The sequence below is a fragment of the Haliotis rufescens genome, unplaced genomic scaffold (genome assembly GCF_023055435.1).
Source record: "Haliotis rufescens isolate VD_foot unplaced genomic scaffold, xgHalRufe1.0.p SCAF_4, whole genome shotgun sequence".
NCBI classification, from domain to species: Eukaryota; Metazoa; Mollusca; class Gastropoda; order Lepetellida; family Haliotidae; genus Haliotis; species Haliotis rufescens.
In genome coordinates, this window is record NW_025964112.1 from 53,495,053 (window position 1) to 53,514,055 (window position 19,003).

At 38.8% G+C, this 19,003-nt stretch overlaps 1 protein-coding gene across 5 annotated transcripts in view; it reads left to right on the plus strand.

The window, feature by feature from the left end:
- The first annotated feature begins 1,242 nt into the window (after positions 1–1,242).
- LOC124110984 (collagen alpha-1(I) chain-like) overlaps positions 1,243–19,003 on the plus strand; it is a 109,547-nt gene continuing 91,786 nt past the window's right edge. The window contains exons 1-2 of one of the 5 annotated variants that reach the window (XM_046470506.2): positions 1,243–1,548; positions 1,636–1,709. In XM_046470506.2, the coding sequence (XP_046326462.2) occupies positions 1,538–1,548; positions 1,636–1,709 (85 nt within the window). In that variant the 5' untranslated portion in view covers positions 1,243–1,537. The remainder of the gene's footprint in view (positions 1,549–1,635; positions 1,710–19,003) is intronic. The other 4 variants (XM_046470509.2, XM_046470507.2, XM_046470510.2 and 1 more) reach the window with 4 other exon arrangements.

The following is a 19,003-nucleotide window of genomic DNA, read 5'->3' on the forward strand; positions in this document are numbered from 1 at the left end:
GCATATTATATACCTACTAGGTGGCGTCTATGTCTGTGCATGCAGAGACATCGTGCACTTATGTTAATCTACCTTCACCAGACGCACACACACCTACATACACTCACACACAGAGAGACGGGGACAGCCCATCAAACAAACTTAAGGGTACGCTCTTTGATGTTTGTTAGAGAGAGAATGATATTTCGGTGACTACTTCAAGACACATATTAAAAAAAATCATTGAAATGAGGATCTAAACAATTGATTTTTATTCAACACATTATTTTCAGGCAGGACATTTAATACGTTCAGCCAGCTTATATTTTTTATGTGTTTAAAACCTGAATAATTGTTAGCATAAATATCAATGGTGCCTGGGAAATCAGTTCAGACTAGGCCCCGTCTAGTGACAAATGTAAGATCGTAGGTGGTCGCACGGGAATACGATAAAGTTAATGAAGATTTTGACTTTCAGGTGAACTAGGTTTGGGCCAATTGACAGCCCCAGAAAGAATGATTCAGTTCATAAAACACACAGTTTATGATGTATATTAATCTAGCAGGAATTACCGTTATTACATAGACAATGCCCTAGGTTCAGAGATGGTGCAAATTACAGCGTCGACATGCCATGCAAGACTGAACAAAATGGAGCATACCTTTATTTTTTTATGTTTCACTAAAGGGTGACAGTAATAAACCAGCACATGTACTAAAATAACTTTCAGTTCAGTCATAGGCTGGGAATTTACACAATTCATGAATTATTCCTCTTCCCCAATAAAGCCATATAGCAAGCCTTTAGGTGCTAAAGGAAATTTCCACTTTTTTATTCAAAGCGTAAAATCAGCATGTCAAACGAAACATACACTTTTGGTATTTGCTATTGGGTGTACAATGTCGGGAATACGTGCCTGTAGAGTGATTTCATTGGACTACTTGCGAGCTATTAGTTCAGTTTAATAAGCTCAAGTCGGAAACCAGGGCAAGTCGCCCCGACACCTTCGCTGGCAAAATTGGATAATAAACTTACTGCGCTTTAAGATATGTGCTGTTTGCGGGGATTAATTTATAGAACAGGGTACAGAGCGGTTTGCACTTGAGCGCTGCGTTACTTCACGAGTTGATCTCAGCGAAATGAAATTAAGACATGCACTAGCTGTTCCTTGAAACGTCGTCACAAAATGTCCAATCGTCCCGACGCACGTGCAAACCCCGGGAAAACTAGGTAGAGCGTTGCTGAAATAGTCAAGACAGTCCATGAATGTTCGACTAAGAGTCGAGTCTAAGGCAGTAGCAGACACTTCAATGAATGATCCCGGGGTAGCCCGACTGCCGAACAGCTAACTGTTTATTTTAGGCTTACGTCAGACGGCGTGACCCGCCACCCCCATGAGGTCAGCTAGTCGACTCGTCCAAGCAATCGCTTTCACACGTGCTGATTGCAGTCGGTGAGGTTTGGAGGGAGAAGGGGTGTTGCAGAGAGCAAGGGATATACCTATATGCGGAAACGTCAAGGCGTTTGCATGTGCGCGTTTCCTTCAAACCCGGCAAAATGCTTCTAAGGTATTTTGGAATCATTCGTGGATATTTAACCAACTTTTCGTGTGGATTATATCGTGAAAAGTGCACTAAAGTTCTCTTTCTTTCCAGGGCGATATTTTGGAGTGTGGTGTGGTTGGGGTTAGTACCGTTGTCTCTCGGTCAAGGCGACAACCTTTACTCAGGTAAGTTTATTGTTTATTCAAACCCATCTATACATGCCCAAAGTCCCCTTCGTGTCTGTATACAGACAGTCGAATCTAGGACAGTCGTTGCTCGGTTGACAGACGACACATGTATACTAACAACGGTCCCGTCCCTCGCTATACCGCTCCGTCACAGGTGGAGGTAGTTAGTGTTAAAGATGGTTAATTATACGACTGTGGCTGAAAAAACCTCCCTTGTAGATAAACGCTGTCTGTAAATGAGGGTTGCCCCACTTACAGGTGATATACATATTCATGAACGCAGAGTTGCAGACGACAGTGGGTTACGTCTGCTCTTCGACTGCCTGTCAAGTCAGTCACCTAACTCAAGTGCCACAACATCCCGAGAGGTTAATCGCAGTTTAAACACTTTAGATCTGTATTTCGTGGTTAGATTTCGAAGAAAGTTTAAGTATTTCTGTTGATTTCATACGCCCTGGTAAATGTTACAAGCTCTATCCCCAAGGAGCGTTACTTGCTCTCGATTTAGTTTTTGACAGCAAGGAAATTCACGGGGCAAGCAGACAGGCTTATGCCTACTGGTGTTAGTCTGGAGAATCGTTCATGTGTATATGACTGTTCCCTTCAACAATACAGTGTAATTCATTGCGGAATGTTCCTTTAGTACACAAGGCTATGGTCCAAAGACCTTTATTAATAACACTTACTACTTCAGAATATCTGAAAATATTTGGCGAAGAATAGGCGAACACATGAATAAACACAGTTTCCACAAGTTTAAGGGTATTTGTTCATTTGTGACTTAGTGATATCATAGAAACCTACTTGACATGATCACAGAGTGGTACCTCACAATATGTCTATTGAATATACAAAGGAGATATAATAATATATATTGAGGTGTGTATGCAACAGTGGCTATGTTTCATACAAATAAACTGTAAATATTGTAACAATAAGGCATTTGTAAATTCCATGTTCTTTATTTCATGGCTGACATGTCAGTTTTTCTTTAAGAACAACACAAAAAGATTGCTCTCAAAACAGGGAGTTGTCAAAGCTGCGTATTTTGTGAATTGTTGAGTCAACAGACCTGATAGTTACAAGTCCTTGTCAAAGGGTGACTTTTGGCCTATTGAACTTGGCCCATTCTGACAATGTTAGAACCTGTCTTAGAACCCTGTTTGGTGATTGAAACTATTTTGTTATTTCATCCCCGTAAGGAGCGCTTGCAGTGTCCACAGAAGTGCCAGAACGTTGTACAGAGAAATACTTATGAAATCTAAACCTGAAGTAGACATTTCCATGTGTGCTTGGGACTGGTTTCCTCATAAGCGTCCTGTTTATTAGAATAATATTATGAAAATATAAGTATTTTCAATACAAAATAGGTTAGCTGGTGAAGAACAAACCATTACACTTTAAATCTTTTTGCCTTTTCTCAGGAATTTCATGAGCATATAGGGATTCATCATTTGAATTTTTTTTCATATATCCATGAGCCGGAATTCCCTGGCGGGCAGTATATTTTGTATCTCTCACATGATAGCCCATATGTTAAAAAGTAAGATCTTTGTAGGCACATACCAGGAATACTGGGAGGCTGTTTATTGTGAAGGAAAAGTCGATCAGAAAAATGTATGCTCAGAAATCCCTATGACTATTCTAGTATAATAGATTCAGATACAAATATAGGTAATATAGGCATTGGTGAAGAATACCCATATGAGACTGTGGTATATGTTCTCATACACCATACAAACATGCCTGTTAATTGAAAGGTAAAGTTGATAGGTAATAAATACCCATGTATATTATCACACCATACCAATATGCCTGTTAATTGAAAAGTAAACTTTTCCCGTAATCTAGAAAGAAAGAATACCCACATAAAACTGCTGTATATATATTCTCATACACCATGCCAACATGCCTGTTTGTTGAAAAGTAACTAAGTTTGTAGACATAATGCTTTGAGTGCAGTAGCCCTTCTCTACCACTTGAGGACAGACTGCGACAGGTAGTTTTTGTCTGGCTACCTGTGGCCTACATTCTTCAGTTAACAGCTAAGTCTGAGTGCTATGCAGTATCTACCCATGCTGTGCATACTGTTTATTTAACCGTCTGGGGTAAAGGGAGAAGCAGAGATGCTACCTGCTGCGCCAACGGCTTACGCTGCACTCCGTGTTGCATTGTCCGCACCGTGTTCTGAGGCCTCGGTATAACAAACTAGTTCTTGTCATTGCTGCTGGATTTATATGCTGTTATGGATCTCTGTGTGTTGTATGGGCAGTTGGATAGCCTTGTGCTTGAAGAGTTTGCTAATCATGTCGAAGGCCTTGGTTTGATTCCCACATGGGTACGATCTATGAAGCCCATTTCTGGTGTCCCTCACCATGATATTAGTGAAGTTTTGCTAAAAGCGGCATAAAATCCAACTCACTCACTCCTGCAGGAGTTTCTGGTTAGAATAAGTCACTTGTACACCTCGCTTGTTTGATGATCAGACTAAAATAAGGATTGTGTGTGTTTGAAATGAAGTCAAATGGCATGGATTTGTCACAACCCAAATATTCAAAGATAACCATTTAGGGGGTTTACAGATTTGAAATGCTTTCACAGAAAACCTTTAGAACCCCAAGAATGTTCGTTGTGAATCTTTTTGGTCACTGGTAATGTATGTATCATTGACTCCTGAAACCTTGAATCATTGCTCATCTATCAACCACTAGTTTGCCGTGCCCAATCCAGAATTATTTGCCTCTGTTATTGCTGATTGCTGTCTCACTTGCTGGGTGTTGCTTCAAATGCTGTTTTCAGTATGCCTCCATAGATTGGTTGGTCCCCTGCCTGTCAGGCTGTATTCATGCTGCACACATGGTCTGGGTTTGATTCTGAAGATAGGTACAAGTTTGTAATGTCTGTTCATAGTATTCACTGTCACTGTGTTGCCTCTTAAGTGTACAGTGGGGCGGTCGGGTAGCCTAGTGGTTAAAGCGTTGGCTCATCATGCCAAAGACCTGGGTTCGATTCCCGAACTGGACGAGGTAGCCCAGTGGTTAAAGCACTCACTTGTCACGTCTGGGTTCGATTCCCCACGTTGGTACAATGTGTGAAGCCCATTTCTGGTGTCCCCTGTCAAGATATTGGTGGAATATTGCTAAAAGCGGTGTAAAACCATGCTCACTCACTCATTCATAAGTGTACAGCATTCAAACGCCAGTCCAGACTGAGCTTTAACCTCGAACTCATTTGAATCCACCCTCAACTTAAGAGCATCTCGCTCCATTACCTTGCACCACCCCTTATCCTGGAAGTCATTCAAGCCAGTTCATCAGCCCTTCACCTTGTGACACTCCCCATTCCTGATCCAAATCTTGGTACTCTGACCTCGTGTACCCTTTTAATATCGTTTCACCCTTTTACCTTGCTCTGCTTTTTGTCTAACTGATGATCCGGAGTTTGAAAACCCCACTTTGCTTCTCTACTTGTCATTGACACATAAAATTTAAACTCAAGTAACTCTACCAACGCAGTATCTCGGTCAATGAAATAAATACTTACTCTTTCGGTGTATAAAATTTATACTTACTCTTTCGGTGTATAATGGTCTACAGTGAACATAACATTGAGATAACATGAACATTGTACTGTGTAAGTTATAAATTAGGCCTAAAGTATTAAGTTTTGTGGTTCAGGCAAGGCTATTTTGGTCCGTGGTTCTTGACCAGACAGACCCAAATCTTAGGTGCTGACCTAACATGTTTCTTGACCAGACAGACCCAAATCTTAGGTGCTGACCTAACATGTTTCTTGACCAGACAGACCCAAATCTTAGGTGCTGACCTAACATGTTTCTCAGTCTCCTCACAGTTTGGGACTAAAGAAAGAGCCCACATGAAACCATATACCGAACACCTTTTTAGTAGTTCTCCAGCTAAAGGGTTGTTTGAAAAGTGAAAATTATTTACCAGCCTACTAATTTTTCAAATTAAGTGTGATCGGAACTACATTATTTTTATAAGGACTTAACTCAGTTATGATGTGATATAGGTGGGAAATACCACCTCTCTAGAGCACCATGTGAAATCGTCTGCCCTCTGCATATCTGACTAAGTGGTGACATTTTATTTAATACACCCATCAAATGTTATTGGTGCCATCGTTGAATGTAAATTGACTAAAATGTGGTTTGGAAATTTGAATTTCGAGTGTGCTAAATATGTTGTAAAATCTGGTAGATCTCCATGCCCACTAAGCAGTCAGCTGACTAAATTGTCAGTTTCATGCCTGGCCAGTTTTGAACATGCTGTGGTAGGATCGAGGTTTAAAATTACCAAGTTTGAATAGTGGGTTTCTCAGAGATCCCTGTTGACTGCCTGGTAGCACACAGGATGACACCAGTTTGTGTGTCATGTAACCATCGGAACAGAGTTTAGTTTCAAAGTTTGAAAATATGTTTTGATAAGTGATAATTCCCTATCTTTCGATACTAATGTTGGTGTTTTCATGGCAGAGTTAATTTGATTCTCACTAAGCTGGTGGTATTTATGTCTGTTGTCAGACCAGCCAACCAGATCAATACCACACTAAGGCCTTTGTCTGGCCTTCGAATAGGATCTCCATAACTTAAGGCCGCTCCATAGACATGATCAATGTATGTGTTATGTTAGGGCCAATGTGAAATTGTTCATTTACATCATGAATACCAAACTAAAAAATGTTTCATGAATAAGCAGCTGTTTTTCATGAATTTTGTGTCATGGTATGACCCGTCCGATTATCCGTAACTTCCAAACCGACAAATACCTCCATAAATTATTAGTGCAGTTGTGAAAATTTCTGATGGGACTCTTCCAGACAGGTTGTATGTAGGAGGGTATTAACTTGCAAAATGTGTTACGATAGTACACAGCATTGCTAACATGATCAACTTCACTTTGAAGGGACAGCAATATTTTCTGTACCAAGCTACGGCAGTTTGAGCCTAAAAAAATATGCCTCAATTAGAAACATCTCCACCAGAGGACTACCAAGCATGGCCTCCTATACGGACCTGCATGTCCAGTATTTGCAAACAGTTTAGGCTGAAGTGAAGATGATGGCTCAAATTAATTCAATCCTCCTCCTATTGTGATTGAATCTATGGACCCCTAAATATTTAGGTTTTAACACAAGGGATATAACAAGGTCACCTTGACTTTCATTGTGTTTTCATATTTCATTTGGAACACTGGTTAATTGTGTAAAATAGCCTAATTTTTTTATTAATTTCCTACTCGCGTCTTATATTCATGTATTTTTAGATTTGAATTTATTAATTTTTTTTAATGATTTATGCTAATACTTGAACAGTTTTTCAACTTGATAAAATGTATTGTGAGTGTTAAGTAGTAGCTACACCACTCACAGCCGTGAACAAGCTATCCTTATAATATAATTTATGGTGTAAAGGTGTTTGTATTTACACTTAGCATTGGTGAGGTTAAATTCTGCATTGGCATAATTTTTATTCTATTTGAAATTACATATTGATACTGTTTGTCATTTTAGCAGGAAAAAAATGTAACTTCCGAATCTAAAGTTAGTACAAGTTAAGTAATGGATTGATTATGATAATTGATACCTGAATGATCATGACATTTAAATTTTAATAGCATTGTAACAATGTATGTCAAGTTTATTCTATTTGTAGAAGTGTCATTACATTTTCTCTCCACAAAGTTAAAAAAAGAGATCCAGTTCTGACTTTAAGCAGTGGTATTTACAACATTCAAATGCTGCCTAATTTCCAGTCATGTTAAACATAAGTACCCCTCCCCCTCCGCTCCCCATTCCCTCTCTTAAAGGCCAATATTGCTTGGTATCAGCTAGGGTCAAACCCTGGTATAAAAAGCCCAGAGGCAAAGCATGGCTGTAGACAAGGTCCAGGCAGGCATTTTATTGTGTGTAAGTACGGTTTACCTGGCAGACGACAAGGCGGCCAGTCCCACATCTTAACTTCCCCACGATGTGCACAATTAAGTGGACAGGCTCAATTTGCTTTTTCCCATTACAAATGATAAAAGTCTTCTCAATTGATCCAGATTCTTTAATGGGTTGATTTAGGTAGATTTAGACAGACTGGATTGCTTTCTTTGGTAATTTTTTTTCCTGGTATATACATGTATTTTTTGCATTGCTGGTTTCTGTGAAACTGTTTGCACATACTGTACATGCAGGTTCGTATGTAAGGCCATGCTTGGCAGTCCTCTGGGGGGAGATGATTGGAGGCATATTGCTCAACCTGTCGTAGCTCAGTGCAGAAAATATCACTATCCCCACAAAGTGAAGTTGAGCATGTTATCTATGCTGTGTCCTATCGTAAACACATCTTGCAAGTTTATAACCTCGGTTGCCTAACATGTCTGGAAGAGGCCCATCAGAAATGATATTAATTGAGGTTTTTTTCACAACTGCACTAATCATTTATGGAGGTATTTGTCAGCTTGGAAGTTACGGATAATCGGATGATCGGATGGGTCATACCATGACAAACATTCATGAATAGAAGCAGCTAATTTATGTTGCTTATCTTTTGTTCTCTACTTTTACCACAGCATATATACTACTCAAAGAAGTTAAGAACATCTGATTCTTTCATATTACTATAGTTACTCTGTCATGAAGAAGCACATTAAACGAATCAATTTATCCTCTATTGAATGAAAAAATCATTTATTTCATTTGCATCACAGGACTTGTGTGTTATTGTTTAACAGCCTCACAGCTGCTCCATGTAAACAATTTGTTAAAAAACCCTCTAAAATCATAAATAATATTTCAAACCAACAGCAACTGTGTTGTGAACAAGTTCAAGAGGAAAGTTACAGTACGTCAGGAATTCTTCCTGCCCCTGTATGTTTTCATTTCCTGACCCTGTTGAAGTTACAGGGTAAAGAGAAGGGCGTAGCAACGCTGTATACAACTTCCAACTCCAGTGGAAGAAAACTCTTTTTTTCACACAAAATATATTTCAAGTATTTATATAGTTTTGCACTTAAATCAGAGAAGAGGAGAGTAGCAGAGAAGTTGAAGAAGATATGTTTGTAACCACACAGAATATTCATTTGTGGTGAATTCCTTGTTAACTACAGGCAGCACTGTGGTAAGACACGAATAGTTGAGGAGAGTAAGAGCCAAGCTGCCTGGTAAATGTAAAACAATAAGTGTTAAAGTATTTAAAAATGGCTGTGAAAATCTTCAAAGTTTTATTTTCAAAGGGCTATTTATGGCTGTTGAAAACATCTCTCTTCTCTTTAGTGGACCCACCCATAGAAAATTCTAAAATCCGTATTTACTTAAGTAGCAAAAAAACCCTAACATATGTTGATTATAGTGCTTATATATGTGTGAAAAAGTGCTTATTTGTTCAAGTGATTTGTGGTAGATGTTTTAGTGGTGTGATAAAGTTAGATTGTTGTATATGAGTGAGATGTTAATCTGCCCATGCATTTGACATCAGAAATGGGTCTGGAAAAGATTTTCATCTGGTAAGAATTAACTTGAAAGAAATTCTTTTACACTTTGAAACTTTTTTTTATTGATAAGATATCGGTGTTTGATATTTGTTTTTTGTTATATGTGATAAGAGTGCATATAAACCTTAAAATGCTCAGCAAGAATACTAAGTAGCAACATAAACAAAAGGTTGTGATTTTAATACTTAGAAGCTTGACAAGCCCTGGATGTTATTGTGTTTGTCCAATGTGCTATAAACATGATAAATTGTTATTACACATTGAATAGGGAGGGGGTGGGGGTGGGGGAGGAGATGTTGTATTGTTGAACATTGTTTTACAACATGATTAAAACAAGGCCATTGCTTTATACACACTAAATACCAGATTGTTGTAACTATTAGCATGTCTGTGATTATTTAGTACAACATTTTGACTTTTCTGACAGTTCTGCTTGGAGGGCTGCCACAAATTAAGTATTATTTTTCAATAAACAGAATGATATTACACCTATAGTATCGCTATCCATCAGTTAGTAAAGATTTAGGTGAGTATTTTGTATGACAAATAGGTATAAGTTTTAATTATCAGAGACAGCTAAAATGAAAACCTTCTTTGGAATATTTTTCGTTCTTTTTATTATTGTGCCCTGTGTAAAACTGCCTCTCCCAAATTCTTCCGTGTTCAGAGCCTTGTTGTATTTACTCTGTATATCGGGTCTGAGAGAGGTCTGGCTATCTATGTGATCATCTGTTGTGGTTAAGACTGACAGCTTAGTTTGCCCAATTATCCTGACTGACCAAACACACTGACCACAGGGAGACCACATGGTTCAGTCTCCTGGGGTCTGGATGGGGCCACATGCATTCCTCCTACGGTCAGTGAACAATGGCAGGCATAAAGACAACAAAAAGATAATTTACTGATACCTAAATTTCATGATAAAAGGAAGAAATGTTGATTTGAATTCCAATCCCCACCTTTGACCTGATGCAGTCATTTTGAGGTTCTTGATCTTTCTGATCTTTGCTTTAATCTCAGAATATTCCAGAATATTGTGATTTAGGTGAATATTGTTCAAGCTGTCATGAATTTAAGTCTACTATTCCTGCATGATGACTGGAATATCTGCATTTAATTTATTTGTAGGTCTCAAACCAATCTGGACGACAAATTTCACATATATAATAATATTTTATTAAGACTATGAAATCAGTATTACATAAAACATATATTGTGTAATAATAGATTTCATGGATTGACAAATTATGTCCGATATAAGTCCGCTGTTCTAATGGAGTCCCCAAACCTCGTTTACCAACTGTCATGTGGATTAATGTGTTTCTGGTGAGAGAGGAGGTTTTGATGTATAACAAGTGACCAGCACTCCTTCATCATATGTAATAGAAGTGTTGCCTTTACAAAAGAATTCTATGTAGGTTTTTCAGAAACATTTCGCATTTCAACTTTGGAAGGTGATGTATGAGCTTGTATTGTTATAAGACATATCCGCTTACCCCGGTGTCTCAAACTTGTGTCGCTGACCAGTATGTAGTCCTGCACCATGACTCTGGGTTAAATGTATTTTATGGAAAAAAATCAAGATTATAAAAAAAGCAAGTCTTGCCGGCTCTTTTCCACATAAATCAGCTTCAAGAAAACGGATTTAGAGGAGAGAAATGTGTTGTGTAATAAGAGATTTCATGGACTATATGTTAGCCTTACCAGTATGTTGCTACAGCAGGTGCTTGCTGTCATCAGTGATGTGCAGAGTTGTGTCCCTTGGATCTGCTGGTCATGGGTTTGAATCCAAGCTTGCTCCTGGGTCTACATTCATATCTTTGTGCTTTCTTCACACATAAAGCTGATAACCACTGTTCAAACTCACTTGGCACAATCATGTGGGCAGTGTTTAACCTGGTTAGCTGAACCCACAGACTCCTTTCATCACACCTGTAGTAATTCTAAGACTAAGGGGCAGTCAGGTAGCCGAGTGGTTGAAGCGTTCACTCGTCATGCCGAGGACCCGGGTTCAATTCCCGACATGGGTACATTGTGTGAAGCCAATTTCTGGTGTCCCCTGCCTTGATATTGTTGGAATATTGCTATAGGTGTCAAAAACACACACTCACTCACTCACTCACTTGCCACTTACGACAAGCATAGTCGCTTTTTACGGCAAGCATGGGTGTTTTGAGTAGTATTTAACAAAGCATGGTGCTTATCTGTATCAAACCACAAAACACTAGAAGGAGGAGCTGCTCTTTGACTGGAAACTATTCAAAACCCTTTAGGATGCTGTGGGGTAGCTTAGTGGTTAAAGCGTTCACTTTTACCATCCCAAAGAACCATTTTTGATTCTCCTTTGCGAAGCCCATTTTTTGTCCCCCCCTCCACACACACACACACACACAATGCTGTTAAACGACAATGCTGTTAAAACTTTTGTGAAACCAACCTGACTTGTTTGGCAACAACACGCCCACACTTTCAGACAACAAATAGTATTCATGATTAATGCTGAGCTTGCTGTCTAAATCTCCACATCTGCCTGTGTTTCTCTTCAGCTATTTCATGTAGTAATTTGCATACATACATGCAGTATGTCCTAGAACAACTCTGATGTTTAATCCATGTTGTATCCACCTGTTTTAAAGAGTTGTCATGATAGTGAGAATGCTTTAAAATAAACCATTCCTTATTTTCCCCTATTCCTGCTGTGCCTCCATTGTTAGAGTAAATACTTAAGAATCCATGATTATTTTCACAGCGGAAACTCACAGAACATTCTTTTCTCCTTTGTTTGAAAATATGGGTTAGGTAAATAGTACCGAAACCTGGCCACTATTTCTCAAATGGAACTTGAAAGAAAATTCCCTGAACGCCTGGTCCTGAGATGTTCCTGTGGACGGACAGAGTAGGAAGGAAACATGCTTTTAACAAGACTAAAGTAAATACATTCCCTCAGGAGTTAAATAGTTCAATGTGGTTTTAACTACTGCTGAAAGAAATCTAAATTGAAACTTTTATGAAGGTTATCTGTCTAAATATCAAAACCAGATTCCATTTTGAGCTGAAACATGGTAAAAAGTGATCTCATTTGCTTTGCTGGTTTCTGTTGTGTTTAGTCCTGGTGACTTTGATTTCCCTAAGGAGGACTGTACAGAATCCCTGATAAGGACTGTACATAATCCCTAAGGAGGACTGTACAGAATCCCCGATAAGGACTGTACATAATCCCTGAGGAGGACTGTACAGAACCCCCGATAAGGACTGTACATAATCCCTGAGGACTGTACAGAATCCCCGATAAGGACTGTACAGAATCCCCGATAAGGACTGTACATAATCCCTAAGGAGGACTGTACAGAATCCCCGATAAGGACTGTACATAATCCCTGAGGAGGACTGTACAGAATCCCCGATAAGGACTGTACATAATCCCTGAGGAGGACTGTACAGAATCCCTGAGAAGGACTGTACATAATCCCTAAGGAGGACTGTATATAATCCATAAGGACTACATAATCCCTAAGGAGGACTGTATATAATCCATAAGGACTGCAATAATCCCTAAGGAGGACTGTATATAATCCATAAGGACTACATAATCCCTGAGGAGGACTGTATATAATCCATAAGGACTGCAATAATCCCTAAGGAGGACTGTATATAATCCATAAGGACTACATAATCCCTAAGGAGGACTGTATATAATCCATAAGGACTACATAATCCCTAAGGAGGACTGTATATAATCCATAAGGACTGCAATAATCCCTAAGGAGGACTGTATATAATCCATAAGGACTACATAATCCCTAAGGAGGACTGTATATAATCCATAAGGACTGCAATAATCCATAAGGAGGACTGTATATAATCCATAAGGACTGTACATAATCCCTAAGGAGGACTGTACAGAATCCCAGATAAGGACTGTACATAATCCCTGAGGAGGACTGTACAGAATCCCCGATAAGGACTGTACATAATCCCTGAGGAGGACTGTACAGAATCCCTGAGAAGGACTGTACATAATCCCTAAGGAGGACTGTATATAATCCATAAGGACTACATAATCCCTAAGGAGGACTGTATATAATCCATAAGGACTGCAATAATCCCTAAGGAGGACTGTATATAATCCATAAGGACTACATAATCCCTGAGGAGGACTGTATATAATCCATAAGGACTGCAATAATCCCTAAGGAGGACTGTATATAATCCATAAGGACTGTACAGAATCCCTAAGAAGGACTGTACATAATCCCAAAGGACTGTTCATAATCCCTGAGGAGGACTGTACAGAATCCCTGAGGAGGACTGTACAGAATCCCTGAGGAGGACTGTACATAATCCCTCAGGATGACTGTACATAATCCCTCAGGAGGACTGTACATAATCCCTAAGGAGGACTGTACAGAACCCCTAAGGAGGGCTGTACAGAACCCCTAAGGAGGGCTGTACATAATCCCTCAGGAGGACTGTACATAATCCCTAAGGAGGACTGTACATAATCCCTAAGGAGGACTGTACATAATCCCTAAGGAGGACTGTATATAATCCCTAAGGAGGGCTGTACAGAATCCCTAAGGAGGACTGTATGTAATCCCTGCGGAGGACTGTACAGAATCCCTAAGGAGGACTGTACATAATCCCTAAGGAGGACTGTACATAATCCCTAAGGAGGACTGTACATATTCCCTGCGGAGGACTGTACAAAATCCCTAAGGAGGACTGTACATATTCCCTCAGGAGGACTGTACATAATCCCTAAGGAGGACTGTACATATTCCCTGCGGAGGACTGTACAGAATCCCTAAGGAGGACTATTCCTAAGGAAGTAAGGAAGAATTCCCTAAGAAGGACTGACCACCCTTGGTGTTAATGGCACTACACATAGCCTGTTCCAGTGAGGACACCACCCAGGTCTCCAAGCTGTTAGAGTTTACAGCGACCCCCAGATGAAAAGCAAGTGTTGGAGCATGTGGGACATATGCCAATTAGAGGAAATGGGGATATTTGAATGACAGGAGCTGATTTCCCAAAGTAGGCGTGAAGGTACACACATTATTTACCCTTAGTCTGTAGGAGCTAACAGCTTTGGACAAGTTTTTACTTTCCCTTGTCAAACTTTAAAGTTTGAACATGTCTAATCGCTTTAGCTTTTTGTGTTGAAATTATTTTAAATTAGGTGGTGAAGTAGTTTGAGAAATTAATTATAATAGGTATTACTTGGTCATTGACTCCAGGGGTTGGTTGTGAAATCTACACATAAACCTCAGTTTCTAATTAAGGATAAGTACAGTGAATTTGACATGCTAGATTGAGCGTTAAATGTCAAGGGAAAGATTGAATGTAGATACTAGTTGTTTACTGGGTGTGCAAGGCAGACATTTTTTGTAACTTAACCAAATCGGGGCAGCTTTCAGGCAATAGAACGTCTTCAAGGGATTGTCAAAAACAACCTTCATTACAAGAGAACCACAATTTGGCTGCATGATGCCACATAATTATTTCGGAACATTACTCGACATTAACATCATGTCTGGATTGTTTTTGTGTTTGTACTTGAGTTTTTGAGTAGGCGATGGGTAACCCCAAGTTGAGGTGTTTGCTTGAAAGGCGCAAGACCAGACCGGGTTCGAAATTCCTTTTATGGTAGTGTCGAGTGCATGGTTAATATCATCTATTACTGCCTGGGTGTGATACTTGTCATGGATGATATCAAGAAGAACCATGGATGGCTGTCCACGCTGAAATATTTTTGCTGCATGGTGTCTCAGTGATTGTCAAATGTCCAAAAATGCCCTCAAAGTCTACAATGCTTTGGCAAGTTGAGATTTCTTCAGTTTCTGGATACAAAAGGAAATGAATTTCTGTTATCCTTTTGAATGTACAGTATATTGATAGACATTTAATCACACACAAAATCTTCAGCAGTAAGTTCCTTTTGGGCCTCGTCCTGAAAAATGATCTTAGAGCTATGACTATTTGAATGGCCAATACTGGAACAAAGACTTACCATGGTCATATGATTGTCCCACAAACCAATCTTAGCAAAAAACAAGGATGCTAAAGCAGCCGTTGAAATGTGTCCAAGTCTGCTAGCCAGAGACTAGTCCTGCACCATGACCATGGAATATATTTATTTTATGAAAAAAATAATAATCTAGAAATGCATACAAAAGCAAGTCTAGCCAGCTCTAGCAAGCTCTATTCCACAAATCAGCATAGGGAATTTTTTAATTTTTTTTAGAGTCAAGAAGGATATTGTGTAATATAAGATTTCAGAGACTAAATGTTTGTCTAGCCAAAGACTGCTAAATTGTGCTGAGGACCAGTAATACTCCAATGATGGTAGTCCTCTCTGATCAATGGCATTTGAGGGCAATTATTCTGAACCATTTTTAAATAAACCATTTTGCGACAAACTGGAACTGAATAAAACTGATAGAAAATGTAAACGATCCTGCTAGATCAAGACAAAATTGTTTTCTAGTAAATGTTTTTATCTCGATCCAGCAGAACTAGCTACTCCACCCCAGAGTCTCTATAGGGAGGTATAGCGCTCCATTGAAGTATATACACAAGAGGTCATTCAGTGTAGTTTGCCCAGAAATGGTCCCCCAACAAACTAGTGAAACACAACGCTGGTCACTATCAACTCAGTGTCACGGATTAATCTCAAGACACACTGACAAAGGGAAGCCCTGTATATTGGAACGGTCACATTGGAATACAGCCAAACTTGGTATCCGAAAACATGTTTCTGTAAATATTGAAAATTAAAAACACATGCCACGGTTCAAATTAATTGGATTAAAAGATTAATGAATCTGTAGCTCATTTGTCCGTTCTAAGGGTGAAAAAAACTCCAGGATAAAACATAGGTCTTTTATTATGAAATTCAATTAAAAATTAACGTCATTGCCAAAATATAGAGTGTAATGGGTAGTTAGCAGCTGAAAGTTTTTACGACATAATTAACAACACATAGTAATGAGATTAGCTAATTGCCCTAAATGTTCAGAGTATGATGAGAATCTGAAGAATGTACTGGTGGATGTATGGTAGGAAGTGAAACTCTGTGTGCCAATGTGCTCAGTTTGTTTAGAAACAGTATACTAAGTGGACACCAGTGTCCCAAGGGTGTCGTCAAATCTGAATGTAGAAGCTACGTTGTCCGGGACAAATATTTGTTGTTACCAGTGTTCGGCTGTGTTGTATTGTATTTACCTTGACTAATGAGATTGGTGTCACATTTTACACCTGTACGACCCACATACTCAAAACTTACAGTCCACTCCTTGCCACTAATGCTAGGGAATTGAGGTTTACTGGAGGATACAATAGGGCGTTTGCTTAGGATGGTATTTTGGGTCCTCAGTTTATATGAAAGGATATCATTTGGATGTACTCTTACTTTAATATTTGTAATTATCAGTTTTGTTTCCATGATGATGGGGGGCGTTCGGGTAGCCTAGTGGTTAAAGTGTTAGCTCGTCACGCCGAAGACCTGGGTTCGATTCCCGACATGGGTAGAATGTGTGAAGCCCATTTCTGGTGTCCCCCACTGTGATTTTGCTGTAATATTGCTAAAAGCGGCGTAAAACCATACTCACTCACTCACTCCCATGATGATAGGCCTTATGATAAGCATGTTATATACCTGCTCTTAAGCCCATGGAGGGATTGGAGTGGTGGAGTAGTTTAGTGGACTGTGGACTCATCACAGGTTCGACTCCCCACAAGCGAAGCCTGCTTCTTGTGACCCTGATTTGATTTGCCTTGTGAAATTCTCATTAACATTTGTTCAATTCATTACTTGCCCAATATTTGATAATTACTTGAAAGAGACTGCAAAGCATATACCACTTAAGGGGTTAAGATATTTCCACGGTGTTTTCAAGATTTCTTTTAGCACTTACTCTTTAAAACGTGTGACCTACTACAGATTAAGTATGTAAAAATGGGCCAAATACTCAACAACAAAAAATTGAATCATAAAGTCATGAAATAAATTATATATCAGACATATGCTTGTATTCCAAAAGGGTTAAGTGGCTCTAGTTTAATCATGTTAATGTCGATTCTGACTTCTTGACCTCTTTAAGTTCAGTCATTCTCATTTCCTTCAATTAAAATGTAATTATTAACAGCGATCAAATGACGCTGTCTGAGTTTTGGAAACAGTTACAGAATGCTGTAATATCCTATAACCATAAGTGGGGTAATCCTAGTAACGAACAGATTATAAACATGTGGAACAATTGGCCAATTACAGGACTGAGATATGATGGACCCGATCTACTCGAAACAGTGGTATTCTCTGATACTTTATCAGTCTCTGGGATTAGATGACGCTCTCTATGCACAAACCTTACACCCATGATATACATGTTCAGGGCCTCTAGACTAATGAATGCAAACCCTCAAAGGTATAAATTGTTGTCATGTGTTGAACATTGTAGAACTAATTTAGGTTAGCAACTTATGCCATGACATGGGAACAGCATATTTATCCATTTCATGCAGATTTCTAGGACGGATCTGATATTGGGTATCTGTTTAGTCATAAATATTCTCTAAGGTTTGTTTCACCTAATCGTGTGGAAATGGTGGAAGAAAATCTTATTAGTGAGCAAATGAAATTAGCATCAAAGAGGTTATCTCAGTTTATGATCCTTTTTGCCTCATTTGAGACCTCTTTTAAGAGAACTCTTTTAAGAGGTTTTTTTTTCATCATGATGATCATCACATTTATTTCCCATTAACGAGTCGTAATTTAGATTTAAGAGCCAAAAACTTACAGTTCACTATCAGCATGGAGAAGTGAATGATATGATATGAAATATATATACATCTGTGAAAGTTAGTTTTATGAAAAGAAAATGGTGATATATGAGGATATGTGGGACTGCATTTATGTAAACGCTTAAATCAGGATTATGATTCAAAGCTGTATGTCATTATAATTTTATGTCAATTGTCTATGAAATAAGGACAGTTTCTGTCATGTTAACACGATGCTGACACGACAAGCTTCAATGTTGGAAATCAAACTTGGTACTCCTGTCTGATAACTAACAACCCTTGTGATGAGGATATCCCACCAACCTCTCGAAACAGAATGAGTGAGTGAGTGAGTGAGTATGGTTTTACGCCGCTTTTGGCAATATTCCAGCAATATCACGGCGGGGACACCAGAAATTCTCGAAACAGAAAGTCATTCGAAGTGATATGTTTGTAATGAGTTCATGAAATGTTTGCAAAAGTTCAAGTATTGCCTTGAATAGCTGATAAGCATATCAGCAGTCATCTTGTGTTGAGTCATAGACATTATCAGATGGTCATTGAGAGTTTCATGATGTAACTCGGCTGCTATCATATACACCATCAGGCCCACACCCATTGTCACTTTGTGTAGGAGGTGTAATGTTTTCTGACATTTTGGACTGTGAATACATGTGTGAATGTTTTAAAACTAGCTCTGTATCACAAAGCAGGCATCTAGAAATAAGGTGATACATGTAAACTTATGAACTGACATTTTTCAACAATTTTATACATTTGGATAGGAGGAAAAACAATAAATGATGTTGTAACAATTTCACACTTGATCCATTTTACCTTGCATGTCTTGGAAATATTGCTTGGACTTTGTATATTATTATTCATTTATTGACGAACATGGACATTTTGTACATTTTGTCTCATGAGACATGAAAAGAAATCCAGTTGGCCCTTGAAAGTGCAAAACTTTATAAAATTTGAATTCAATTGGTGATCAAGGTAGATTTATAG